Here is a 27,480-nt window from a genome sequence, read left to right on the forward strand (position 1 = left end):
CACACCAATGTCCAGAGGATCAGAGCTCCTGGAGATCACTCCCGTCCCACCCTTTCCTGGGGTGACCCTGCAGGGCCACCATGGCCAGCCTGGCAGGGCTCACCCCTCGTGCTTTGCTCCAGGTGCTCCATCCTGGCTCCAGGCGCTGCATTTGGGCCAGCCTGGCAAAGGATTTGGGGTGCTGCTGGGGACCCACGCGCAGCTTGGGTTCTATTTCCAGCTACCCTTCACCTTTTGCCACTCACAGGGTCAAGAAGGACAAGGTGTGTCACTGTCACACATTCTGAAAAACCCCTTTTCCCTCAGCTTGGGTTCTATTTCCAGCTACCATTCACCTTTTGCCACGTAAAGAGTCAAGAAGGACAAGGTGGGTCACTGTCATACTTTCTGAAAAATCCTCTTTACCCAGGATTTCTTCTCCTGGGAAGCTGAGAAGCCTCAGAGAAAAATGAAAACAACATTATCTCATTTGCTTCTCCTGTGTTTTGCTGCTTTGGAATGTGGTTGAAGATTGTTTATCCAACATTTGAAGTGTTTATGAGAAAAATGAAAACAATATGATCTCATTTGCTTCTCCTGTGTTTTGCTGCTTTGGAACGTGGTCTGGAGATTGTTTATACAACATGTGAAGTGTTTAATTTAATTTAATTGCTTAACTTAATGACCAATCATGGTCAGGCTCTGTCAGGACTCTGGAGAGAGTCACGAGTTTTCATTATCATTCTTTGTAGCCTTCTGTCTGTATCCTTTCTCTATTCTTTTGTACAGTTTAGGATAGCATTACAAAATAAAATAAAATAAAATAAAATAAAATAAAATAAAATAAAATAAAATAAAATAAAATAAAATAAAATAAAATAAAATAAAATAAAATAAAATAAAATAAAATAAAATAAAATAAAATAAAATAAAATAAAATAGTAAATTAGCCTTCTAAGAACACGGAGTTGGATTCATCAATTCCTTCCTTTGTCCTGGGGACCCCAAAAATACCACACAAGGCGTTTCCAGCCAGGCCCTGGGGCCAAACCAGTGAATGCACAGCCTTGAGATGATCACACCTGGAAAGGCCTGGGAAATATAGGGATAAATACAGATTTTAAAATCTGCAGCTTTGAGGAAGAAACAACTGCTTTGCCAGCTGTTAATCTCTCTAGGGAATTCCTATAAAACAGCCCAGCCCCACCACCAGAAAAGCTTATATAAACTGAGAGGTAGGAAAAGGAGATCAATAGAGTGTTAGGATGGCAAAACGCTTTGCATTACATAGAAATTGAGATTTTTGTACCAAGTTTAGCATTAGAGCAAAGCAGAGTCCTTACCTCAGTCTGGGGAAAACAACTTCCCTTTGCCCAGAGTCATTGACGGCCCAGATTCCCTCTAATATTTGAAATAGAACAGACTCCACCTCCAGTTCAGGTACAGCTCAAATGTTTGTTGCCAAAGGATGGGCACTGCCACTGCTGCCTGCCTGGCACTCTGTGTTCACCCTAAAAATGCTGCTGCTCGTGAATTTAGTGCAATACAACACAGAGCCAGTGTCTATCAGTGCCTCACAAAAGCCAACACTGAGTTAAACTGGGGCTCTGCAAAGGGACATCATTTACACTAGAAAAAAACAGGAATATTGCCTGAAAATGAGCAAATTCACATAGAGAAAAAGCAACCAAGAATTCCAGTGAAAATACCAAATAACAACATCTGGGCACCTCAGTGGGCTTTAGGGAGTTTTTTGCAAGCCAAGGTTCCAATATTCTCTTAAATACTGGATGCTATAAAACTTAGCATAGCCACATGAAAATTAATTTATCCTGGGACAAGGCTCAGCATCCCCAGTGCCTCAGAGCTGTTGCATTTGGGGTTCACACCTGAGATGAAAATACTGAACTCCAGCACCTGCAGACAGAGCCAGGGGTGAGGAGAAGCTCCGTCAGAAATTTAGAATTATTTTTTTTGTTTTCAAGATACACAGTTCTGCCTCTGACCTTTGGAGGAACTCCTCAGCTGTGAGATGATGTAGCTGTGAAGGAATGCAAGGCTCCTTCCTGGGTTTTGGTATCTGCCATGTAACCAGAGAAGTGGCTGCCCAGAACCTGGCTGCTGCCAGGCTGCCCTCAGCTGTTCTTCCTCTCATTTAAAGGGAATGAGGGGCGGAATGTGGGCAGCAGAGAACCTCGGACACATCGCCTTGGAGAAAAGTAAATAACCTGTGAAAATGGGCTTTAAAAAGTAGATAATGTAAAAATGGGCTTTAAAAGTATATAACATAAAAATGGGCTTGGAAGGTAAATAATGTGAAAATGGGCTTAAAACGTAAATAACGTAAAAATGGGCTTGAAAAGTAAATAATGTAAAAATGGGCTTGGAAGGTAAATAACGTGAAAATGGGCTTTGAAAATAAAAAATGTAAAAATGGGCTTAAAAATAAATAATGTAAAAATGGGCTTGAAAAGTAAATAATGTAAAAATGGGCTTTGAAAGTAAATAACGTAAAAATGGGCTTGAAAAGTAAATAACGTAAAAATGGGCTTGAAAAGTAAATAATGTAAAAGTGGGCTTTGAACGTATATAACATAAAAATGGGCTTGGAAGGTAAATAATGTGAAAATGGGCTTAAAACATAAATAACGTAAAAATGGCCTTAAAAAGTAAATAATGTAAAAATGGGCTTAAAAAGTAAATAATGTAAAAATGGGCTTGAAAAGTAAATAACGTAAAAATGGGCTTGAAAAGTAAATAATGTAAAAGTGGGCTTTGAAAGTATATAACATAAAAATGGGCTTGGAAGGTAAATAATGTGAAAATGGGCTTAAAACGTAAATAACATAAAAATGGCCTTAAAAAGTAAATAATGTAAAAATGGGCTTAAAAAGTAAATAATGTAAAAATGGGCTTTAAAGGTAAATAATGTAAAAATGGGCTTGAATATTTTGAGGAAGCTGCATGTGCCTTTGCCCAGGGAAGGAAGCACAGCCCCTCCTGGACTCAGCCACTTGAGAAATGAGAAATGAGGCCAGGCTGAGAAATGAAGGGAGCTGCTCCCTCCTGAGCACTTGCACTCTCTCCTGGTGCAAGGACATGGATGCCCACACAGGTTCACCTTACCCCAGCTTGTCCCCTCTCTCCTTAGAGAGGAAAACCCTCCCTGTGCCCCTGCTGGGGCTCCCAGGCTCCAGTCAGCGAGCCATTATCTCAGGAAACATCAACGCAGCTTCGAAGCTGAGTCAACAACAGCAGCTGAATAATTTAAATGTTTGGCAATGCCGCTGCTGCTGCCCAGCCACGGGTAACAGCAGGTACAGAGCGCAGCAGAGATGCTGTCAGGCCATTATTTCCTGCTGTTGGGGGAGAGCAGCAGTGATGCAGGCATAAATAAGTGGGTAAAGGATGCTCTTCACCTTTCCCCCTGAGGAGCTGTGCGATGTGGTGGGGTGGGAGGGGGACAAAGATTTGCTGCACGCACAAATATTCCAGCCCTCGCTCTCCAGCTGCCTCTCCATCTCCTTCGTTGCTGATGGGGAAGCCAAATCTCTCCAAATCAGCCTCAAAACTGGCACGCAGAAGCACAGAACAAATGAAAAGAAAGCCAGTGGAAAAGAAAGCCTCTGCATGAAAGAAAAGAAAGCCAGTGGAAAAGAAACCCATCTGCAAGGCTCAGCAGCTATTAGGAATCTCGTCCTGTCATAGCCCTGATCTGAGAAACCATTTAGTGGTCATTTATCAGCGCAGAACTCTTTAATCTGAGATTCCCAAGGGAAATCCAGAAACACAAATTGAATAGATCTTCTTGAGGTTGTGTTCCCTGAACTGTGCCCTGTTCCTCCAAAGGCACGGCTTTGGAGATGGAGCAGACTGCCTTGTACCAGCACAACCATGATTTAGTTCTTGGAGAGGAAGCAAACCCCAAAACAAGAGGTTTCAGCAGGTTTTTTCCCCTTTCTGCACTCATACAGAGCAGAATTTCATAGCATGTGCCTCTCTGGCATCTCACCATGACTTATCAAATGTTCTTTTTGCTCATCATTTGAACAAGGCAACACAACTGAAAATCTCATCACACTTTTTAACCTTATTTATACTTATTTTTACCTTATTTATACTTATATTTACCTTATTTATACACTTATATTTTTTACTTGTACTTATTTATACTTATATACTTTACCTTATTTATACACTCATATTTTTTACTTATACCTATTTATACTTATATACTTTACCTTATTTATATTTATATTTACCTTATTTATACTTATATTCACCTTATTTATACACTCATATTTTTTACTTATACTTATTTATACTTATATACTTTACCTTATTTATACTTATATTTACCTTATTTATACACTTATATTTTTTACTTATACCTATTTATACACTTATATACTTTACCTTATTTATACTTATATTTTTTACTTATACTTATTTATACTTATATACTTTACCTTATTTATACTTATATTTACCTTATTTATACACTTATTTTTTTTTACTTATACCTATTTATACACTTATGTACTTTACCTTATTTATACTTATATTTACCTTATTTATACTTATATTTACCTTGTTTATACACTTATATTTTTTACTTATACCTATTTATACACTTATATACTTTACCTTATTTATACTTATATTTTTTACTTATTTATACTGATATACTTTACCTTATTTATACTTACATTTTTTGCTTATATACTTTACCTGATTTATACTCATATTTACCTTATTTATACTTATTCAGAAAGTCAGATTCTCAGAGTGAGGACGTGAAAGAGCTGCAAAGCTCCCAAAGGAGAGGAATGTTCGTGCCCCATTGTTTATGCTGTGCCATCCTGATTTCTGCACAGATAAAGTTGTTCAAAGCAACCTCTGCGTCCACCTCCCTTATCCAGTGGGCCAGAGCACATCTCTGCAGGATCAGCACTCACTGTCTGACCTCTCTTAGAGACCAGGCAGCTCTGAGAGCAGAAAACATCACCTAACTCAGCCTGAATCTGAAAATTCCCACTTCTGGGAGCTCAGAATTTGGCATTATGCCCACAATCTGGGCCAAGGGCAAATCGCTCCTTAATTACTGCTCATGGTGCAGATTTCAGCTTCCATTCAGACAGGCACCATCTGAAGGATGTAACAAGACTCTTCTCAGGCTGCACTTAATGCACCCCAGCTATTGATCCTGCTGAATCCACTGCTCCTGCTGTCACTGCAAGTCTATTGATAACTGAGAGATGCCTGGATGTTTTGCCTGTTTGGGAACATCAAAACCAAGAGATTTCCATCACTTGGCTGCAAGTGCATGCCTGGAGGCAGCAGAGACTGACCTCCTGTGAGAAAAGATGTTCCCACCTGGCAGGCAGATTGGACAGAAATCTGCTCTGCCCCTGAGCATCAGACAGAGAAAAGAGCTCAGATCTTGCCTTGTCGCAGACAACTTTTATTACAAAATCCTTTCTTTAGGATTTCTTCCTCCTGAGAAGCTGGGAGGCCTCAGGAACAAAATGTAAACAATGGTTATCTGCTGCTGTGAGATGCAACAGGTGCATCTGGGATTGGTCTCATGTGGTTTTTGGTAATTAATGGCCAATCACAGTCAGCTGGCTCGGACTCTCTGTCTGAGACACAAACCTTTGTTATCATTCCTTTCTATTCCATTCTTAGCCAGCCTTCTGAGAACCTTTTCTTCTATTCTTTTAGTATAGTTTTAATGTAATATATATCATAAAATAATAAATCAGCCTTCTGAACCATGGAGTCAGATCCTCGTCTCTTCCCTCATCCTCAGACCCCTGTGACCACCATCACATTTCCCCACACTTTTCAGTGTACCTTTATTCTCAGTCTCTGAGGTCTGCACTGTGCCTAAACACCACCCAAACGATCTTGCTCTGTCATGTTCAGGCAGTTTGACAAAATATTTTCTCCTTTTAGTATGCAGTGGCCAACAGCACTGAGATCACAAGTCTGAGCAGTGTCTATTGCTGTGACAGCACAGGGAGCAGGCAGGGTGCTCAGAATTACCTGATTTCCTGCATCAAACCCTCAATCTGTCTGCAGTGCCTGTCTGCACACACACACACCCCACCCTGCCACCCCCCAAAGGACATCTGCTACCTGCATGTCCCAATTAATCACACGTGAAAAATAATAAATACAAGTATAATAAATGAGCAGCTTTTCATTCCAAAAGCTCTTTCCATTTTCATGAAAACACCTCAAAAAATAAAAACAAAATAAGGTCTCAAAATAAAAACAAAATAAGTTCCTTAACACGTACCTGTTTCCCCCAGCAGATATTGCTAGAGTCACCCAAATGAGAAATGAATTCCCACCCAAACAACAATGAATTCCCAGGGGCCATTTTACAGCACACAAGGAGGAGGAGGAGGAGGATGGGGCATTTTGCATTTGACAGACTCACAGTGAGGGTCAACAGCAGCCCCTTGACTGATTTTTTTTACCAAAATGTAGTTTCTTAATTGGACTCTGGTGTTTTGATTCCTTGACCGTGCTGCTGTCAGACAGATCAATATCATATTTTCACAGTGTTCAGCTTGATGAAAATCCACCGTGTCCAGCATATCTGGAGCTGCAGAGGGGTAAAGAGGCACCTGAAGCCACATCCCAAGGATAACCCAAACCTGAAGCAGTTGGGGCTTCAGGTTTGGGTTATCCTTGGGCTCCTGCAGAGCCAATGCTTGTGGTGAGGCTTTATGCTCAGCTCCCTTGAGAGCCAATGAGAGAAATGAGAATATCTGAGGGTATAATTGAGCTGACCTACTTCCACGTGGGAAGAAGGGCTCCCTTCTCCTCTTCCAGACTGGAGGGAGCTGAGATGAGCAGCTCAGACACAGATTCTGCACCCCAGAGCTCCTGGGCTGGGCCAGAGCATCCCTTCCCTCAGCATCACTGATGTGAGCAGAGCAGCCCTGGAGCTTGGTGTTCACTCCTGAAAATCCATTGTGTCCAGCATATCTGGAGCTGCAGGGGGGTAGACCCAAGGACAGCCACTATCCCAAGCCAATATCCCAAAGATAACCCAAAACTGAAGCAGTTTTGGGCTCCTGCAGAGCCAACGCTTGTGGCAAAGCTCAATGCTTAGAGAGAAATGAGAATATCTGAGGGTATAATTGAGCTGACCTACTTCCACATGTGGCATAGCATGGGAAGAAGGGCTCCATTCTCCACTCCCAGACTGGAGGGAGCCGAGATGAGCAGCTCAGACACAGATTCTGCACCCCAGAGCTCCTGGGCTGGGCCGGAGCATCCCCTCCCTCAGCAGCACCGATGCGAGCGGAGCAGCCCCAGCCTGCCCAGCACACCCAGCAGCAAAATCCCATCCCAGAAACATCCAAATCCTCTCAGCTGCCGTCGCCATGGCAACTCCAGAGCCAGGATCCACCAGCCTTTTGATGTTCAAAGCGTGCGAAATGTTTAAAGTGTGAAAAACGCCGTTTGGAAGCTGGGGAGCTGCGTGCAGGAGCACCTGGCTGCCCTGAGGATGGAAGGCTCTCCAGGGAGGAGGAATTAATGCTGTCCAGCAGCACTTCATCTTCCTGCACAGCCCATCACTGCTGCTCCTGCGCCCCAGCTCGCCCACTTAAGGGAGTTTAATATTTAACATCAGACAAGTGCCGTTTCACGGGGTAATTTGGGTTATTAATAAAAAAAAAAAAAAAAAAAAAAATCGTCCTTCCTCCCAAGTGATGAAAATCAGGATGCTGGTATCCATTTTATCAGGGCTGGGAGCTGAGAGCCACTAACAGGGAATCCAGGAGGGGATGGACAGCCAGAATAAGGAATAGAGGAGGGGATAAACAGCCAGAATAAGGAATCCAGGAGGGGATGGAAGCTAACAGGGAATCCAGGAGGGGATGGACAGCCAGAATAAGGAATCCAGGAGGGGATGGACACTAACAGGGAATCCAGGAGGGGATGGACAGCCAGAATAAGGAATCCAGGAGGGGATGAAGCAGAAAAAGGAATCCAGGAGGGGATGAACAGCCAGAACAGGGAATAATGCAGAAGGGATTGAACAGGGAATTCAGGAGGAGATGGACCAGAACAGGGAATCCAGGAGGGGATGGACCAAAATAAGGAATCCAGGAGGGGATGAACAGCCAGAACAGGGGATCCAGGAGGGGATGGAGAGCCAGAATAAAGAATCCAGGAGGGATTGAACAGCCAGAATAAGGAATCCAGGAGGGGATGAACAGTCAAAACAGGGAATAATCCAGGAGGGGAATCCGGGAGGGGATGGACAGCCAGAACAGGGAATCCAAGAGGGGGTAAACAGCCAGAATAAGGAATTCAGGAGAGCATGAACCAGAACAGGGAATCCAGGAGGGGGTGAACAGCCAGAAAAAGAAAAGCAGGAGGGGATGAACAGCAGGGAATTCAGGAGGGGGTGAACAGCCAGAATAAAGAGTCCAGGAGGGGATGAACAACAGAGAATCCAGGAGGGGATGAACCAGAACAGGGAATCCAAGAAGGATTGGACAGCCAGAATAAGGAATCCAGGAGGAGATGGACAGCCAGAATAAGGAATCCAGGAGGAGATGGACAGCCAGAATAAGGAATCCAGGAGGGATTGAACAGCCAGAAAAAGGAATCCAGGAGGGGATGCCAGCAGAGCCAAGTTAAACGCAGCACAACCTGGTGCCCATCTCCCAGTGCATCACAGCAGAGAGGAGGAAATAATTCCACGTCACACACAAGGTGTGCCAAGCACAGGAGGAGCTGGTGGTCTGATCCCCTCTCCAGCAGCACACACAGATCCCCTGCATGGCAAGGACACCTCTGAGCTTATGGCTGCACAATGGCTCACCTTACAAAATTAACACTCTTGTAGCGTTTAGCACCGCGATTCCACGAGGATTTGCAGAAAAAAGCAGTGCTGTCAGTGCCAGGGAATGCTTTACTGTGGAAATCACACATCCTCTGAGCAGAGAGAGACACAGAGCTGTCCTGGGATTGCCCTGGGAAACTGTGAGAAAAACAATTCTCATCTTAATCTCTGCACCTGTGGAACGTGTACATTATGGAGAATGTTTACCAAAATTTAATTTGTTGATTGGACTCTGGCTTTGGTGGTTTGATTTATTGACCAGTTGGATCCATGTGTGTGTGACCAGGGTGAAGGGTTTTTCATGTAGTATAGTGTAGGGTGGGATAGTGATAATAAATATATTTGATCGGTTATAATAAAATGTTTATCGTAATAATAAAGAGTTTGATCAGTTTTTCATATACTGTAATGTAGTAACAAAAAAGTGTTTTATCAGTTTTTCATAGAATATAGTGTATTATTATATGGTGTAGTAACAAAAAAGTGTTTGATCAGTTTTTCATGTAGTATAATGTAGTAATAATAAAGAATTTGATCAATTTTTCATATAATACAGTGTATTATGGGATAGTGTAGTAATAATAAAATGTTTAATCAGTTTTTCATGTAGTACGGGATAGTGTGGTAATAATAAAGAGTTTGATCAGTTTTTCATGTAGCATAATGTAGTAACAATAAAGTGGTCAGTTTTTCATACAATATAGTGCAGTATGGTACAGTGTAGTAAAAATAAAGAGTTTGATCAATTTTTCATATAATATAGTGTATTATGGGATGGTGTAGTAACAATAAAGAGTTTGATCAGTTTTTCCTATAATATAGTGTATTATTATAGGGTGGAGTAACAAAAAAGTATTTGATCAGTTTTTCATATAATATAGTGTATTATGGTATAATGTAGTAATAATAAAGTGTTTGATCAGTTTTTCATGTAGTATGGGATAGTGTGGTAATAATAAAGAGTTTTTGATCAGTTTTTCATGTAGTAAAGTGTAGTAACAATAAAGTTTTTGATCAATTTTTCATTAAGTATAGTGTAGCATGGTACAGTGTAGTAAAAATAAAGAGTTTGATCAATATTTCATATAACATAGTGTATTATGGTATAATATAGTAACAAAAAGCAGAGGCTGAGAAACCTTTTTTGGCCAGGATGTGGAAGATATGTGAGAGCACCAGTTCTATTACAGCTGCTTTGATGGGTTACCTGCAAGGTTTGGACATAACACCCTCCAAACCTGTTTTCATGCATGTTTGTTGATGCTGGTCTTTAAAAACACAGCCAAAATTAGGTCCTTGTTTTCATGGTTGGGCATTTAGAGAAATTCCTTCATTCTTTGTTGTTCCTTGGCACCTCCCAGTCAGATCTCTGGCATGTCATATACCTCTTTTAATGCAAAAAAATTATATAGATCTGTTTTCCAGGCACTTTTTTGTTCATTAAAAAAGCCCAATATTATCCCAGCAACCTGCTTGGCAAAGCTTGGCAGCAAACAGCACAGACAGCTCGAGGGAGGGGAGCTGACTGCAGCAGCTGCAGCTCCAGAAAGCGGGCAAAAAATCACCTTACGTGCTTCATTTGTGGTGTTTGGTTTTTTTCCCCAGAAGTCTCCAAAGAAAAATAAAGGAAACTCTGAAGCTTCATCCTTTTCTGATCTCTTTTTTTTTTTTTTTTTTTTTTTTTGTGTTTTTTTGGGGGGGCGGGGGGGTTGGGGTTTTTTTGGGGGCGGTTTTGGGGTTTTTTTGGGGTTTTTTGGGGGGGTTTTTTATGGTGTTTTTTTGGGGGGTTTTTGGGCGGTTTTTTGGGGTTTTTTTTGTTTTTGTTTTTATTTGCTTGTTTTGTTCTGTTTTTTTATTTCTCAGTGTTTTCCAATAGGTTTTTGCTGTCCAGAACAAATCCCAGGTTCGCGTCTTACCACGGTGCACCTTCTCCAGGCAAAAATGCTGCATTTATTCCTGACAAAACAGACAAAAACCACTCCCCCAATGCAAAGAAAAGGTCTGTTCAGCCTAAAGCTCTCTCAATATGCAATGCTCCCTCTCAGTGATGCACCTTATCTCCCGTTTTCATGAGGAAGTTGCATCATTATTGCAGCTGTGAGCGGAGCATCCCAATCGGCCGCTCCAAGTGTCTTCACAGCTTTCTTGGCTCCAAGGCAGAGTGAATTAGTGAGAGGTGTCAGCTCCTCTTCCCAAATATCTGCAATTTGCCCCCGGGTGTCTGGCTATGCAGGGAAGGCAGAATGGGTGTCCCTCATTGACCCTGTGCAGAAAATGATGGTGGTGCCACACAAAACACTGAGAGCTCTGCAGGCCAGAGCTGCTGATCCCTGTGAAATGCTGGCAGGAGGCAGCAAATGCTGCTGCCTCACCTTTGGAATGGAGAGAAGGTGTTTGTTATGCATTCTTGAACTGCTGCTGGCCTTGGAGGACTTCCCTGCCAGGTCTGAGGGACAATTTACAAGTTTTGAGGAGCAGTTTTGGTGATACAGCCCTGGTGGGCTGTCACAGACATCTTTTATGGAAAATCCTTTCCTTAGGGTTTTTCCTCCTGAGAAGCTGAGAGGCCTCAGGAACAGAACAAAATGTAAGCAATGGTTATCTGCTGCTGTGGAATGCAACAGGTGCATCTGGGATTGGTCTCATGTGTTTGTTTCTAATTAATGGCCAATCACAGCTGGCTCGGACAGAGAGTCTGAGCCGCAAACCTTTGTTATCATTCCTTCTTTTTCTATTCTTAGCCAGCCTTCTGATGAAATAATTTCTTCTATTCTTTTAGAATAGTTTTAATGTAATATATATGATAAAATAATACATGAAGCCTTCTGAAACACGGAGTCAACATTCTTGTCTCTTCCCTTCTCTGTCAGCATTAAAGATGGGAAGAACTATAACATCCCCACTGCAGTAAAGACAATTTTAACATTAAAAGCCAATTCAGTAAGATTTACCTTTGTTAGAACTCCCTAGTAAACCACCACCCCTCTGTAGTCCACTCCCTGTTCCCACTGTATTTCATTCACCACAAGGGAAATGGAAAGGGGAAATAAATTTTAAAAATCACTCCAAAATAAGAGAAACTCCATGCAGTGATTCACAAGTCAAGAAAACCGGGTTGTTGAAGTTTAGCATCTTATTTAAGGACACCGTAGTTACTACTAAAATCAAATCCATGCAAAGCATTTACAGAGGAATGTTGTTGGTTCAAACAGCAGTGTGAGAACCTACAAGATATTTGTGTTTATGGTTATAGCACACAGTAAAAGCTCACACTTCAGTTATCAGCAAGGTACAGCTGATTTCCAGGCAGACCAAAGAAGGACCTTTTACTCTTCCCCTCCGTGTTCAGATCAATGTAATAAAGAGCTCAGTACACAGCATTTTGTTAAAGCTGAACCTGTGTTTCACTCACCCACACCTGTCTGTCGCACCCACCAAACAGTGTTTATCTCACAGGATTTATCTGATTCTCTGGGGTTGTAACCAGCAAGTCCTGGGAAAGACACAGTGCTCCTCATTCCAAGCACGGCACCATGAATGGGCTCAGTACACTGAATTTCCTGCAGAGTATCTGGAGAAATGACGGTGTAAGAAGGTCATCCTCCCATCATAGCACTGGTGATGCCGCACCTTTCCAGACCATGACAGAAAGGTGACATTTCTGAACAACCCTGACACACTTAAGACAATTAAAACAAATCAGCATAATTCACACTCAACTTCTAACCACCGTAAGAAGGTGACAATATTTATTATTCCTCTGCAGAGACTATCACACTGGTTAAAAACCAAACATAGTTTATATTCTGCAAAGGGTTTCAGTGAGCTGCTCTCTGCATTTCCCATTTAAAAGTTCAAACGTAGGCACATGACTGCACCCTACAAATCCACCCTGCAAAGTCACCACAGGGTAGTGACAAACCATTGTGGCATCCACATTCTTTGAAAAATTCCTTCTCCCATGATTTTTCTCCTGGGAAGATGAGAAGATTCAGAGAAAAGGAAAACAATTCTTATCTCATTTGCTTCTCCTGTGTTTTGCTGCTTTGGAGATTGTTTATGATTTTTTCATTGGTTTAATGTGAATTGTTTTGATTCTTTGGTCAATCAAGGCCAAAGCCTGTGCTGAGGCTCTGGAAAGAGTCATGAGTTTTCATTTTTATCTTTTTAGCATTGTGTAAGTATCCTTTCTGTATTCTTTAGTATAGTTTAGCATTCTTTAATATAATATATTATTATAAAGTAATAATTGGCCTTCTGAGAACCTGGAGTCAGATGCATCACTCCTGCCTTTGCCAGGCATTCCCTGCAAATACAACAGACCCCAGCCTTCACTTCTCTCTGCTCTCTTGCTGGAGAACCTTTTCTTTTACACAGGAATGCTCCTGATGGCCTGGCCACACTCACACAAACACTCTCTGCCTCTTTCCTCATCTCTGTACAAATATAGAAACCTCGTCTGTGTTCCAAATGCTCTCCTGCTGCTGTGTGTTCTCTCCTTCCTCCTCCCAAGACCTGTGAGTACCTGCTGCTTTGTCCCTGCTGTAGATTTTTCACTGAGGATGCAGCATTTTGAAGCCCCAAATTTACCGCTGTCCCCTACACTCGCAGCCCCTACACAGAGATGCGAGGCTCTGGCATAAAGTTTCACCCAGTCAGCAAAATCTGGTTTTTAAATAGGAAGGGAGCTTGGATTTTTTTTGCTGCTGCTTGCAGAGTCGAGGCTCAGAACATGACATAATCATCTGTGAAAGAAAATGTGAATTTTCAGATGGTTCTGTCAGGCTGAGAAGTGCCCTTTGAGAGAGAAGGTGGCAGGAGCTTCCCTCCACATAGGAGGCTGCCCTGTGCTCACTGAAAGTTTTAACAAGTCTGGTCTATTCAATCCAGAACTAAGATTTTTAGAGCCTGGCCAGGTGGCACTTTGAGAGCTGGAGGTGAGGACTGCAAGAAAGATGTAAAATAGGCCAGGGCACCCAGAAATCTCCACCACCCTTGATCCATCACACCCCTGGTGATGCTGCTACACCTTTCCAGACCATGACAGAGAGATTACATTTCTGAACAACCCTGACACACATTGGACAATTAAAACAAATTAGCATGATTCAGACTAAACTTCTAATTTTAGTGCTCTGTAAATCTGCTTTCTTTCTTTCTCTTTCTTTCTTTTCTCATATCTAGCTTGCTTTCCTTTTGATCTCAGCTCTACCTCAGCATCACCACGCTGCAGGTGGCTTCCTGTGCTGGACAGACCGAGCCCACCAGGCTGTCACATGCAGGATTTTTGTGCCTTTTGTGCTCACCCTCCTGCAAGCATTTGCTCCTGCAAGCGTTTGCTGCCTGCATTCAGCCAGTGCCCTCCTGGGGCAGGTGTCCTGGCCAGGGCACGGGGCACAGCTTGAACAGAACCTGCTCCTGAGACACATTTCTGAACGCTGCAAGGCTTCAGAGGCTGCTCACCTCGTTTTCAGCACAGAGGGCTCACCAGGCACATACAGATGCTGTTATCACCTGAATAATTTAAGAGGCTGCAGAGGAGCAGTGCAGAATAGCACCAACATCCCCCTCCAGTGCTTTCTGCCATCCCTGCGGCAGTGGGTTCTGCTCCTGCCCAGCGTCCCTCACATCCAGGTGCCCATTTTCTGCTCCTGTTTGTCCCCTCATCACGGGGAAAGGAGACAAAGCAGCTCCTGTGCTCCAGCAAGGTCCTTTCTCTTGCTGAGCTCCAGCTTGCAGGTGAGATGCCAGCACACCTCCAGCAGCCAGTGAGGGCCCTGGGGGCTCACAGCCAGCCATGCCCCAGCTCTGGCAGCACCTACAGCTGCTAAATGCAGGAATCTCAGTGATCCAGTGATGGCACAGTGACCACCCATGGGAGCAGGACACAGCGGAGCTCAGAGCCCAGCTATCGCTGGGGTGTTCCGAGCCATCTGCAGCTGGGTGTGCTGAAATGCTCTGCCCTCCTTCTGTCTGCATCACTCTTCTCTCTGCATCCTCTGCAAGCCCGGAGCAGGCTGAAGGCTGCTGCAAAGGAGCAGCATTTGAAGGGATGCAGACAGAACGAACCCAGCGGCTGCTCCTTGGCGGCGCTCCAGCAGCGATTTCTCACCCCAGTTTCTCGTGTGCTCATTGCATAATTCTGACAGAGGTGTCTTGGTTTCCTGCCTCAGAATGCCGAGCCCGGACCGCCCTGATACACCCTATCAGTGAATTGAGTGGCTGTGGCCCCTTTTGCTTGTCGCACAAAAAGCACAGGCGCAGTCACCGCGCACAGTGTGACTGTCCTTCTGAGCAATCATCGGCTGTAATTGCCTCTCTGTCTGGTTGAGTTTGTGGCTGTTGGTCCAAACCCTGCCCGGCTTGCTCTAGTTACCACATTTCCCCAGCTTCCAAAGGAGGGGAATATTAATCCATGTAAAACCTTCTCATCAGCATCCTGCACGTCGCCCCAATTAGCTCAGCGCTGCCTCTACCTCACACAGCTCAGCTCAGAGATCCTTCTGACAGTCGTTATCAGCCTTTTAATTGCCCACATTTATCCCTTATCCATGTCTGAACACAGGAAGGGGGTCACTTGATCCCTCTGCCCTCCCTCAGCTCTTCCCCACCATTTCACTCCAGCTCTGTCCCTGCCAAATGGAAACGCCTTGCTCTCGCTTCCCCTCTAAATCCAAACCCACTCTCACAAATCTCTTGCCTCCCTTCCCCAAAGCACCCTCCCGGCAGGATGTGTGTAATCCTGAGCACTAAAACATTTCCACGCAGAGCAGTACAGCACCAAGGATGGGTGCCAGACTGAAATGTGGAGATCCACGAGCCCCCAGGCTGATCTGCGTGCTGTTTTCAGGAAACTAGCAACCAGAAGAGAAGCCAAGGAGTTTTAGGCAGGGAGTTTCTTATTAGGAATCACTTGCTATTCAAGAGCGCGTTGTGGGAGATGCTCCACAAATCCATAGCAAGAGAATGTCTCACTCTTGAACATTTGCAAGACAAAGAAAGTAGAGAGAAGCAGAAAGAGAAAAGAGTTTTGTTCCTTATTTTACCTTCCCTGCCCCCTTGCTGGAAAAAAAAGGGGGAAAAAAGGGAAAAAAAGGAAAAAAAAAGAAAAAAAGAAGGAGAAGGAGAAGGAGAAGAAGGAGAAGGAGAAGGAGAAGGAGAAGGAGAAGGAGAAGGAGAAGGAGAAGGAGAAGGAGAAGAAGAAGAAGAAGAAGAAGAAGAAGTGGTAAATTCAGGCAGCCTTGCTCCCAAGCAAATTTTGCTCTGAACGTACTGAGAGGATCTATCACATCTTTCATACTAATAATTTAAACACTGATAGGAATCACCACAAGAATTTCCCTTCAAGCTTTTGCTTAGATTGTTATTTAATACTTTAACCCCAGTTATGCTGCACAGAGCCTGAGGATGCTCTGACACGAGCACTTGAGGGGTTCTTTGCACAATATTGGAAGTCGTCCTGCTATTTGCACTCTTTCCAAAGACATTTTAGAGGTTCCAGCCTCCTGTGTGTCCACTGAGAAGTGCAGCTGGAATCTGCACCTTTACAGAGAGGCAGAGGAAGGTGCCTGCCCCTGGTTATGCTTGATGAAATATTTGGGTGAATTTAGTACCAGGATAAGTAAGCTTCAATCAGAAGAAAGATCTTCATGGAAGTACTAACTTTTATTTATTAGTCTCTGTTAAAGTTAGGTTGCAATGCCACCAGAATTGTGGACCACCTGGAACAGCTGCAAGTTGCTTGAATATTTATGTTTGAGATAAAGGGCAAGCCAAGTGCTCTGGGCCCCAGTTTGGGCCCTTTCTAACCCATTTGGTGAGCTCTGCCAATGCTCCCATAAATTCCTTCCTGGCAAGAGGTTTGGTCCATTTTCTGCCTTAGCTACAATGGTCACACGCAACCCAAAAAGAGCTCAAATAACTGTGTTCACGTAACGAGAGCTGCCTCACAAACAGCATCAGGACATCACTTTTCTACTTTTCCACTTTTCCAATGTGTTTTGGTGCTGCCCACTGACCCTGGCAAGGCCAGGGCTGCCTTTGAAGTGATCTTCATGATTTCCCTTCCTGCCAAGGCAGCCTCACCACATCTGCAGGGAAGGGGAGGAAGAGTTCTTGCCTCTCAAAACCACAAAAAGGAGACGTCCAGCTGCACCCAAAGCACAGACATTGCCCCTGTCAATCCCTGCTTCCCTGTCAGTGCAGGAACTCCTGCAGCAGTGGCAGAATGGCTCTGGTCCCCCTTAATATAGAAAACACAGAGATTTGAAGCTGGGATCCTGCAGCAGAAACAGCAAGGAGCCAGCCCAGAGACGCTTGGCACATTCTCTAATAGCAGTGAGCTTGTGTTAATTCACACTCTATTTTGCTCATTTGTCCGCAGGGCACCGTCAGGAGTCACAAACACATCATGCCACAGCCCTGGGCAGTCCTCACTTTTGCATTAAATGTGGGAACACACAGAACTATTGAGAACTTGGCCTCTGTGGTCACCCTAAGATTGAGACAACCCCCAGGCACTCTGCAGAGCAGGAACACCTCAGGACACGCCTGGCAGCTCTGCCCAAAGCAGAAATATTCCTGGAATGGACAGGGAGCCTGGAGGAGTGGCAAGGAGCCATTCCTTAAATCCCGGATGCAGGCAAATGAAAGCTCAGCTGTCATCATCTTAATATTGGGAATATTGGAGGGAATGTTGGAGGAGGGACAAGGTTCTACATCTGGACTGTGCTGGCGCCAGGAGACAGACAAGAGGTGGAGAACACAGGGACAGAACAAGGTCAATCAGGTTACCATTGCACAAAACCCAAGGAATTGCACTTAACACAAAACCCAAGAAATTGCTGCGGAAACTGGAAAGCAACAAATCCAACCATGGGGATTGTACAAATACAACCATCCAAGGAGAAGGTTTTTGGACAATATAGGATCAAATAACAGAACTTACTGCCTCAAAGTGTCACAGAACACAAGGTTCTTGCAGGACACAGCCATGCGGTTCATGGGACACATGCAACCACACAAAAAACTCCAGGAAATTCTAATGGATACTAAACTGGAGGCATAACTGCATCTCTCATGGAATGGGATGAGAAGATATTTCATCCTGAGGCCATCATCTCCGTCTCCTCTGCTTTGTGTCACGCTAAGGCTTTCCTGGATCATAAGTTGGTCACCTTTGCTAACTTTTATTTCGGCTGCGCTTGGTGAAATGGAAGTTAGTAGAGGTACAACTCTACTATCAATGATATCAGTGGAATCAATGATACCCTGCACCGTGCAAACACCAGGTGGACGAAAAGCATCTGCTGTGTCTGTGCACGCAGCAAGGCACAGCTGGCAGGAGGAAGAGGAGGAAGAGGAGGAGCAGAGGAAGGAGTCACTGACACATCCCAACAGACGCTGCCAGGGCCTTGGGCACGGGCACCACACGAGTCCCATTCAGCTCACAGGGCACAAACAGGCACTGAGCAAACCCAGAACTGCAGCAAAGCAGGGTGAGGGATTCCAGCACATCCTGGCAGAGTGATTCCAACGTGTCCTGCCTGGCCCCAAGGAGATTGCACAGGAAAAACACTGGCACTGAAGCTTTGGGGCAGGGGTAGCAAGAGACGCCAGAAAAAACGTCCTGATGTGGTGGTTCCTCACATCAGATCCCCTTCAAAAAAAAAAGGGGAAAGCTGCTCCATCAGCAAAAGGCCCTGCAGGGAGCAGCCCGCAAGCACTCAGCAATTATTATCAGTGCACGAGGAGGATCTGACAGGACAGAGCCCACACTCAACCCCCCAGCTGCTGCCTGCAGGCCTCGCGTCTGCCCTGATGTGCCCACCAAGGACTCACTCTCTGTGGTCACAGACCCCTCCAGGCTGTCCTGGCCCAGCTTTAGGACAAGCAGGGCTCTGCTCAGCACTCTCAGGGCCCAGCTATGAGGATGCTCCACCAGCAGAGCTCTGCTGTGAGGCTCCTGCCCACAGGGAAATCTCCAGCACTCAAAGGCAGAGGAGAAGCCCACCTGAGAGTCCTTGTGTCACAACCTCCTGTCAGAGAAATCCTCGGTTATCCTTGGCTTCACCTCTCTCCTCGCTGCCTTTCTGCACTGGTGCATAGCCCAGAAACCCTCAGAGCGTGCTGAGATAAGAACATTCACGTTCAAGGGGTCTTCAAGGGGCAGCAAAGCCACCTCAGCAAGATGCCCACTCGTGCAGCAAGGAAAAAAACTGCCAAAAGTGACTTTTCAGGGGGGATCCAGAGCTCCAAACAGCATGCTGGTATCGGCAGAAGGGACAGACCCCTCTGTGCTGTCCCTGATTCCCCTCACCTGCTGGATGACCCCCGTCCCATACACAAATACAGCAGCAGGACCCACAGAGCTCTGCACAAAAATGCCTCCTCTGCCAGGAGTCTGCTCCTGCTGTGCCCTGGTTTCAACATTCTGCATGGCAAGAATATCCTGCCCCCTCTCAATATCCTGGTGCAGGTTAAGCAAGGGATGGGGTGGGCAGCAAAATGAGTCCTTCACTAAAAAAAAAGGGGTGGGGGTCTCACGTTCCTAAGCCCTGAACACAAAAACAATTGTGGGAAACTGAAGGAAGCCAGAAAACAGGATTTTTATCTTAGAGATCAAATCTGTTACTGGGCTGAGTGAGTCTATAAAGCTGCCTGGATAAAGCCCTCAGTTCCCTTACCCCTCACTGAGGTTTTTTAATATCTGAGCTCCCTCCCTCTCTCCCCCAGCTCAGGGTAAACAGCAGATTTCTGCTCCCAAAAGTTGTCCTGTGCTTGCCAGACCGTTCCTCTGCCCCATCCGACAGGCTGCCTGCACACAGCCTTGTGCAGGGACCTTTGTGCCCCCCGTGCCATGCTGTGCCCACCCTGCCGTGCCCCCAGACACAGCTCGGGCTCGTTGCAGGGCTGCAAACCCCAGCAGCAGCACTGACCTTTTTCTTCCTGTCCCGAGAGCGGTTCCTGCGCTTGCGGTTGGATTCCTCCTTCTCCTTCTGCTCCTGCAGAGCCTGAGCCTCGATGTCTTTGATTTTCTTCAGCTGCTTGGCGGCTTGAGCCATGGCTGGTCACGCTGCAGTCCCCTCCAGAGCTCACACCTGCACTTTTTTGGGCAGCACTCTCCTGTTCCTGGCCGGGGGAATGCGTTCCCCTCTCCCAAAACGCTGCCGACCCAGATGAGCGTGAAAGCAGCGATGGGAGGAAAATTGGAAGCAGTCAGTAAGCCCCAAAAGGACAGCCAGCGTCTCCAGGTAGCTGCTAGATGCAAGCTGGGACCACTTTATGAGCCACGGATAATCCCAAATCCAGGTGTTCCAGAGGTTCTCCGCACCATTGCAGCAGCCCTGGGCCGTGCTGGCACATCACAGGAGCCTTGTGGTGGGACAGGACGCCGGGCTGGTGTTGTGCTCTCCCTCCCTCCCTGCTCCTCCTGCAGTGGGGAAAAAAGCTGCAGGCAGTCAGCCACAGGAAGGAAAATAACTCCCAGCAATTAATGCCTGGTGACAAGAGAGGAGCGGTGCAGAAGGAGGCCGATGCATTTCATGCGACTCCTGAGTTCTCTCTCTGTGGCGATGCCTAAAGAGCAGCAAGCTGCATCCTGTTCAGTCAGGGGCTTTTCCACTGCAGTGCCTGCTGAGGCAGGCACATATTCCAGGCTCTCCGATTCTCCTCCTCGCTGTCAGCCCGTGTGCAGCAGCAGCAGCAGCAGCCGCATCACTCACTCACTCACTCTCCCGGTTATGATTCCATCTTCCTGCAAAGGGAGCAGTGGGCAATGGCTGCATTGCTCAGCAGGCAGGCAGGCAGCGTCCCCGCTCAGGAAACAGCAGATTCTGCAAGGGATGTGCCAAGGGCTGGAGCAGAGTGCAGCCCAGCAGCATCCTTCCTCCCTTCCCGGCTCGCATCTCCCCGCTGACTGAGCAGCGAGGGGAGGGGAGGGATCTGAGCCGTGGGCAGGAGGCAGAAATGAAGGGCTCAGTTCTGCTCTTCACACAGCAGCAGCAGCAAATTAAACCCAAGCTGCCAGCTCCTGCCTGGCCGGGCATCCCCAGAGCTCAAATCCTCTCTGAGGGTACCCAGGGTCAGCCATGCCTGCTCTGCACAGAGCCCTGCATTCCTCCTGCTGCTGTGTTCCAAAAGAACAAACAATTCCAGGTTGGAATGCAGGGGTGAGGCCTGGAGGAATGACTTTACAGGGGACCAGCATGTAATGGGACCAGGATAAAACCAGGATGGGGTTTTTTGGGGTGGGCTCTTCGTGGGGACCACAGCATCACCTGCAGCAAGGTGTGCTCCAGAGCATCCCTGCCTTTTTCTGCTCAGTTCTTGACTTTGGTTCCTGCAAAAAGCGCCACCAGTGTGCCAGGGGACCAGGATAAAACCAGGATGGGGTTTTTTGGGGTGGGCTCTTCGTGGGGACCACAGCATCACCTGCAGCAAGGTGTGCTAATCAGGCACCTCTGAGCATCCCTGCATTTATCAGCTCAGTTCTTGTGCCTTGGAAAAAGCATTGCCAAGGTGCAAACACCATCACCTGCAGCAAAATTTGCTTCTGAGCATCCCTGCCTTTTCCTGCTCAGTTCTTGTGCCTTGGAATGGGTCCAAACTCCATCACCTGCAGCAAAGTGTGCTTATCTGTTCAGGCACTCCTGAGCATCCCTGCCTTTATCAGCTCAGTTCTTGTCCCTTGGAAAAAACATTGCCATGGGTGAGAACACCATCACCTGCAGCAAGGTGTGCTCCAGAGCGTCCCTGCCTTTTTCTGCTCAGTTCTTGACTTTGGTTCCTGCAAAAAGCGCCACCAGTGTGTAATGGGACCAGGATAAAACCAGGATGGGGTTTTTGGGGTGGGCTCTTCGTGGGGACCACACCATCACCTGCAGCAAGGTGTGCTCCTCAGCATCCCTGCCTTTATCAGCTCAGTTCTCGTCCCTTGCCAAAAATATTTCCTAGGTGCAAACCCATGGGCAGAGCGGCCATGGAAAACTGTCTGCAGAGGTGGAACCCTGCAAATGCTGCAGTTTTCTGGAGCCGGCTCCCCAAATTCTGGGTAGTTGTGGTCCCTTTGTGATAAAAGACGGCAAAGCAGGGATTAATGTCAATTCCTCAGCAAATACCCAACAGTCACCTAAATAACTGGAGAGAAGCTGAGATGCAAACTTATTGTGCACACACTGTAGGTCACTTTTTTTGCTAGAGTAAATTTTCTCGCATTTTTTCCCCTTTGTTTCTTTTCCCTTTGAAGTTCCCCCAGTTCTGCTGCTTTACCCATAGACCAAGGAGTGCTAAAACCAAGAAAAAAGACTGGCACACCATACAGTTTTTAAAGAACATGATGACCGATAACGTAGAGAAGATCCTGATAAAATATGAAGGACAGGAAATGATTAAATTTTAAAATGTGTTTCCTAGTACAGCTTTAGTTCTGTGCATTTTTCCCACATCGATAAATAATACGCTCGAGTCTAGATACAGCTGCACATCTTTTTATAGCAATGTTCTCTCAATGCCCATGGGAAAAGGAAAAAAAAAATCACAAAATTAAATAGGAGCTGCAGAATTTAAAAGCTCCACAGACAGGAGGGAGCTGGGAGCTCCCTTCAGTAGGACTATCACCCTAATAATAATAATAAAATAAAAAAATATCACCCTAATTGAGCCTCCTCCACACGAGTCCTTTGCTGAGGACTGAGGCAGCCAGAACAGAGCAGGAGCAGGCAAATAATCAGGAACTGGTGGAGAAGATGCTGAGGCTGGCCAGGCTTTGCGTGCTCACAGCTTTGGAGAACGTTATGGGCGTGTGGTTAAGATGTCTCAGCTGCTAAAAAGCAAAATTCCTGGGTTTCTACACACAGATCCCACCTCTTAACTCCTCGGAAGCCAGGGCAGAGTGAGCACAGAGCAGGAGCACCAAAAACTGATAAAGGGGACGCTGAGGCTGGCCAGGCTTTGAGAATGTTATGGGCAAGAAGTTGAGATGTCTCGGATGTTAAAAAGAAAAATTCCTAGGTTTCTACATGCAAATCCCAGCTCTTAACTCCCTACAAACCAGAGCAGAGTGAGCACAGAGCAAGAGCAGCAAATAACCAGAGACTGATGGAGGAGATGTTGAAGTTAGCCAGGCTTTGCGTGCTCTCAACTTTGGAGAATGCTCTGGGCGTGAAGTTGAGATGTCTCAGATGTTAAAAACCAAAATTCGTGGGTTTCTGCACAGGCAAATAACCAGGAACTGATGGAGAAGATGCTGAGGCTGGCCAGGCTTTGCAGCTCTGGAGAACGCTGTGGGCATGCAAGTTGAGATGTCTCAGCTGCTAAAAAGCAAAATTCCTACATTTGCTCTGGGAACAAGGTGAAGAGCCCAGCACCTCTGGGCACTCCAACCACTTTGTTGAACCTAGGGGTCTCCTGGAAAGCTTTTTATTTTGTCACTGCTGCTTTTAACCCGCTAACCCGTTTGCTGCCTTGTGCATCAGGCACTGTGTTCTCTCCTTTTCTGAGCAGTGAGAAGCACGTGCAGGGGATGCGCGAGACCTCAGTTATCAATTTCTCTTTTCCTGTTCCTGGCGTCCTTATGCAGTGTTACCAGATGCTCCAAACAAGAGGCTGGAATAAAAAGCAGCTGCATTAAAGAACAGGGAGACTTAAAGAACTCAGAGGTAGAGTTTGAAAAGCCATCTAAGAAAGAATTTACTCACAAAACCAGCCTGGAATTTACTGTTCCAAGTTAACAGCACAGCTCAGAGGGATTATTGATCCAATGCACTTCAGGTATAGCCTGGAAGACACCAAAAGCATCATCTGCCATCCCCAGAAAAGGAAGGTGCATTTGAGTTGATGCAGAGCTTTTACCAGGGCAGCTGATACTTGCATTTTTCTAGGGCTAGAAATGTTTCCCTGTTAAAACTCATTTTCCTTATCGCTTTACCTGGAGCACTATTGTATTCTTTAGACCCTGACTAAAGAACACAGTGATCTCCAGTTGTACATGAGCTGTCAGATTTTCTGTGACCGTGTTCACAGGGGTTCTTGGATGAGGGAAGAGACAAAGATCTGACTCCGTGTTTCAGAGGGCTTGACTTATTATGATAAATATTACATTAAAACTATACTAAAAGAATAGAAGACAGGATTTCATCAGAAGGCCAGCTAAGAGGAGAAAAAGAAAAGAATGATAACAAAGGTTTGTGGCTCGGACAAAGAGTCTGAGCCAGCTGACTGTGATTGGCCATTAATTAGAAACGACCACATGAGACCAATCCCAGATGCACCTGTTGCATTCCACAGCAGCAGATAATCATTGTTTACATTTTGTTCCTGAGGCCTCCCAGCTTCTCAGGAGGAAAAATTCTAAGGAAAGGATTTTGCATAAAAGATGTCTGCGACAAGCTTCCAGTCAGTTCTACCCTAGAACATCACAATTCCCTTTTTTATCTTCCTTCTGCGCCAACATTTCCTGCTTGGATTTCCTGAGCCCTGAGCAGAATCCGTGATGAAGGTTCCTGTGGGCATCATGATGAAGGTTCTTGTTGAGAGCAGTGATGAAGGTTCTTGTGACCACCAGAACCTTCCAAAGTGCTGTGGCACAGCTGGGTAGACAGAGATGATCAAGGTTGTCTGCAATGGCCTCTAATTCTCAGGGTTTTTTTAGTACTTTCCATGGTTTCCAGCCCTTCAGCCATCACCTGCTGACCCCTTGCTGTCCATACCCAGGCACTTCTGAAGATTTCTTTTTCTGCGGTTTGCTTTGGTCTCGGGAGCACGCTGGCTGGCACAATGCAAAGGAGGACAAGGACACTCCTAAAGTAGCTGCAGTCTTACTTCAGACTGCAGGAGGTTTTTATCAGAATTGAACAAACGCACGGAAACTCGAACCTGCTCCCCTGGAGAACAGCTCCTCCCAGTGGGACTCCCTGAAGCCCCGAGCCAGGAATTTGGTGACCAGAAACGAATTCAGTCCTTCCTGAAGCTGCAGAAAGAGGCGTCCACAAAGCATTTGTGGATGACAGAACTGATATCATGAGTTTCTTTGTATAGATAAAATAAAATAAAATAAAATAAAATAAAATAAAATAAAATAAAATAAAATAAAATAAATAAAAATAATAAAACAAAATAAAATAAAATAAATAAAAATAATAAAACAAAATAAAATAAAATAAATAAATAAAAATAAAAAATAAAATAAAATAAATAAATAAAAATAAAATAAAATAAAATAAAATAAATAAAAATAAAATAATAAAATAAAATAAAAAATAAATAAAATAAAATAAAATAAAATAAAATAAAATAAAATAAAATAAATATAAAATAATAAAATAAAATAAAATAAAATAAAATAAAATAAAATAAAATAAAATAAAATAAAATAATAAAATAAAATAAATAAAATAAAATAAAATAAAATAAAATAAAATAAAAATAAAATAAAATAAAATAAAATAAAATAAATATAAAATAATAAAATAAAATAAAATAAAATAATAAATAAAATAAAATAAAATAAAATAAAATAAAATAAAATAAAATAAAATAATAAAATAAAATAAAATAAAAATAAAATAAAAAAATAAATAAAATAAAATAAAATAAAATAAATAAATAAATAAAATCAAATCAAATCAAATAAAATAAAATAAAATAAATAAAAATAAAATAAAATAAAATAAATAAATAAAAATAAAAAATAAAATAAAATAAAATAAATAAATAAAAATAAGAATAAAATAAAATAAATAAAATAAAATAAAATAAAATAAAATAAAATTAAATAAATAAAAATAAAAAAATAAAATTAAATAAAAAATAAATAAAAATAATAAAATTAAATAAATAAATAAAAATAAAATAAAATAAATAAAAATAATAAAACAAAACAAAATAAAATAAATAAATAAAAATAAAAAATTAAATAAAATAAATAAAATAAAATAAATAAATAAAAATAAAATAAAATAAAATAAAATAAATAAAAATAAAATAATAAAATAAAATAAAAAATAAATAAAATAAAATAAAATAAAATAAAATAAAATAAAATAAAATAAATATGAAATAATAAAATAAAATAAAATAAAATAAAATAAAATAAAATAAATATAAAAAAATAAAATAAAATAAAATAAAATAAAATAAATATAATAAAATAAAATAAAATAAAATAAAATAAAATAAAATAAAATAAAATAAAATAATAAAATAAAATAAATAAAATAAAATAAAATAAAATAAAAATAAAATAAAATAAAATAAAATAAATATAAAATAATAAAATAAAATAAAATAAAATAATAAATAAAATAAAATAAAATAAAATAAAATAAAATAATAAAATAAAATAAAATAAAAATAAAATAAATAAATAAATAAAATAAAATAAAATAAAATATAAAAATAAATAAAATAAAATAAAATAAAATAAAATAAATAAAAATAAAATAAAATAAATAAATAAAAATAAAAAATAAAATAAAATTAAATAAATAAATAAAAATAAGAATAAAATAAAATAAATAAAATAAAATAAAATAAAATAAATAAAAATAAAAAAATAAAATAAAATAAAAAATAAATAAAAATAATAAAATTAAATAAATAAATAAAAATAAAATAAAATAAATAAAAAAATAAAACAAAACAAAATAAAATAAATAAATAAAAATAAAAAATTAAATAAAATAAATAAAATAAAATAAAATAAAATAAAATAAAATAAAATAAAATAAAATAAAATAAAATAAAATAAAATAAAATAAATAAAAATAAAATAAAATAAAATAGTGATTTCACTTATCTCTCCACAATTTTTTTTTTTTTTTTTCCTGTCTAACATTAATTTTTATCTTCTTTGGAGAAGTTGTTTGGGAAGTATCTGGGATTGCAGATGATCTCTTGTTGCTGCTTGTTCCTATTGTGTAAAATGACAACTTCACTAAACAGACTTTCTCCTTTAGCTGCAAGGTACCATGTGATATATTAGCCAAAATATTAGTAGAAAATGTTCAGTAATTTTATTCAATTATTTGTCACACAGCACCATATAACTTTTTCCTTAAAAATTGATTTTTTTTAGTATGACAAATCTGTTACTTCAATCACAAAATGAGATTCTACTATGTGACACAAATGACATAAATATTGACACAGTGACAATTGTCACTTATCCAGAGTTCACAGGGCAAAGTGTTTGGCAAGGGAGAGCAAACAAATACTGACAGAGGAACCCTTAGGAAAATTATGACACAAAATTATGAACGGGGTCATTATGTGCCACAGAGCTGTCCAACAGAATAGAATCTCCCCATAAGGAAGGAAATAAGGAAATAAATTCTCGACTCTCTCTGTTTTAAGGTGTTTCTGCACCTGTTTCAAGACATGAAACACGAAGTCCTGCCTTGCTCTAGGAGAAAAATCAATGTTTGGTGAAGTTGTTTTGAGATTCTCTGTATTCGGGGCAAAAGGATTTTACATTCAAAGCTCAACTCCAGACATCTATTTTTAGTAAATTATTCTGGCTGACAAGCTGTGCTGATAAAAGATGCTGCAGGCCTCACCTGAGCTGCTGTGAGCCTGGTCTGCCTCTGTCAATCTGCATTCCTCTCTCTCTCGCAGAGATTGGATCTCAG

General features: G+C 42.5%; 1 protein-coding gene across 8 annotated transcripts in view; it reads right to left on the reverse strand.

The window, feature by feature from the left end:
* The window catches only part of ANK1 (ankyrin 1), a 67,469-nt gene extending 46,703 nt beyond the window's left edge, over positions 1-20,766 (reverse strand). For 4 of the 8 annotated variants that reach the window (XM_063175187.1, XM_063175191.1, XM_063175189.1 and 1 more), the window contains exon 1: positions 19,792-20,765. In XM_063175187.1, coding sequence (XP_063031257.1) covers positions 19,792-19,917 — 126 coding nt within the window. In that variant the 5' untranslated portion in view covers positions 19,918-20,765. Of the gene's footprint in view, positions 1-19,791 lie in introns of all 8 variants that reach the window. The other 4 variants (XM_063175190.1, XM_063175188.1, XM_063175186.1 and 1 more) reach the window with 2 other exon arrangements.
* Between the last annotated feature and the right edge of the window lie 6,714 nt (positions 20,767-27,480).

The sequence above is a fragment of the Melospiza melodia genome, chromosome 23 (genome assembly GCF_035770615.1).
Source record: "Melospiza melodia melodia isolate bMelMel2 chromosome 23, bMelMel2.pri, whole genome shotgun sequence".
Lineage (NCBI taxonomy): Eukaryota > Metazoa > Chordata > Aves > Passeriformes > Passerellidae > Melospiza > Melospiza melodia.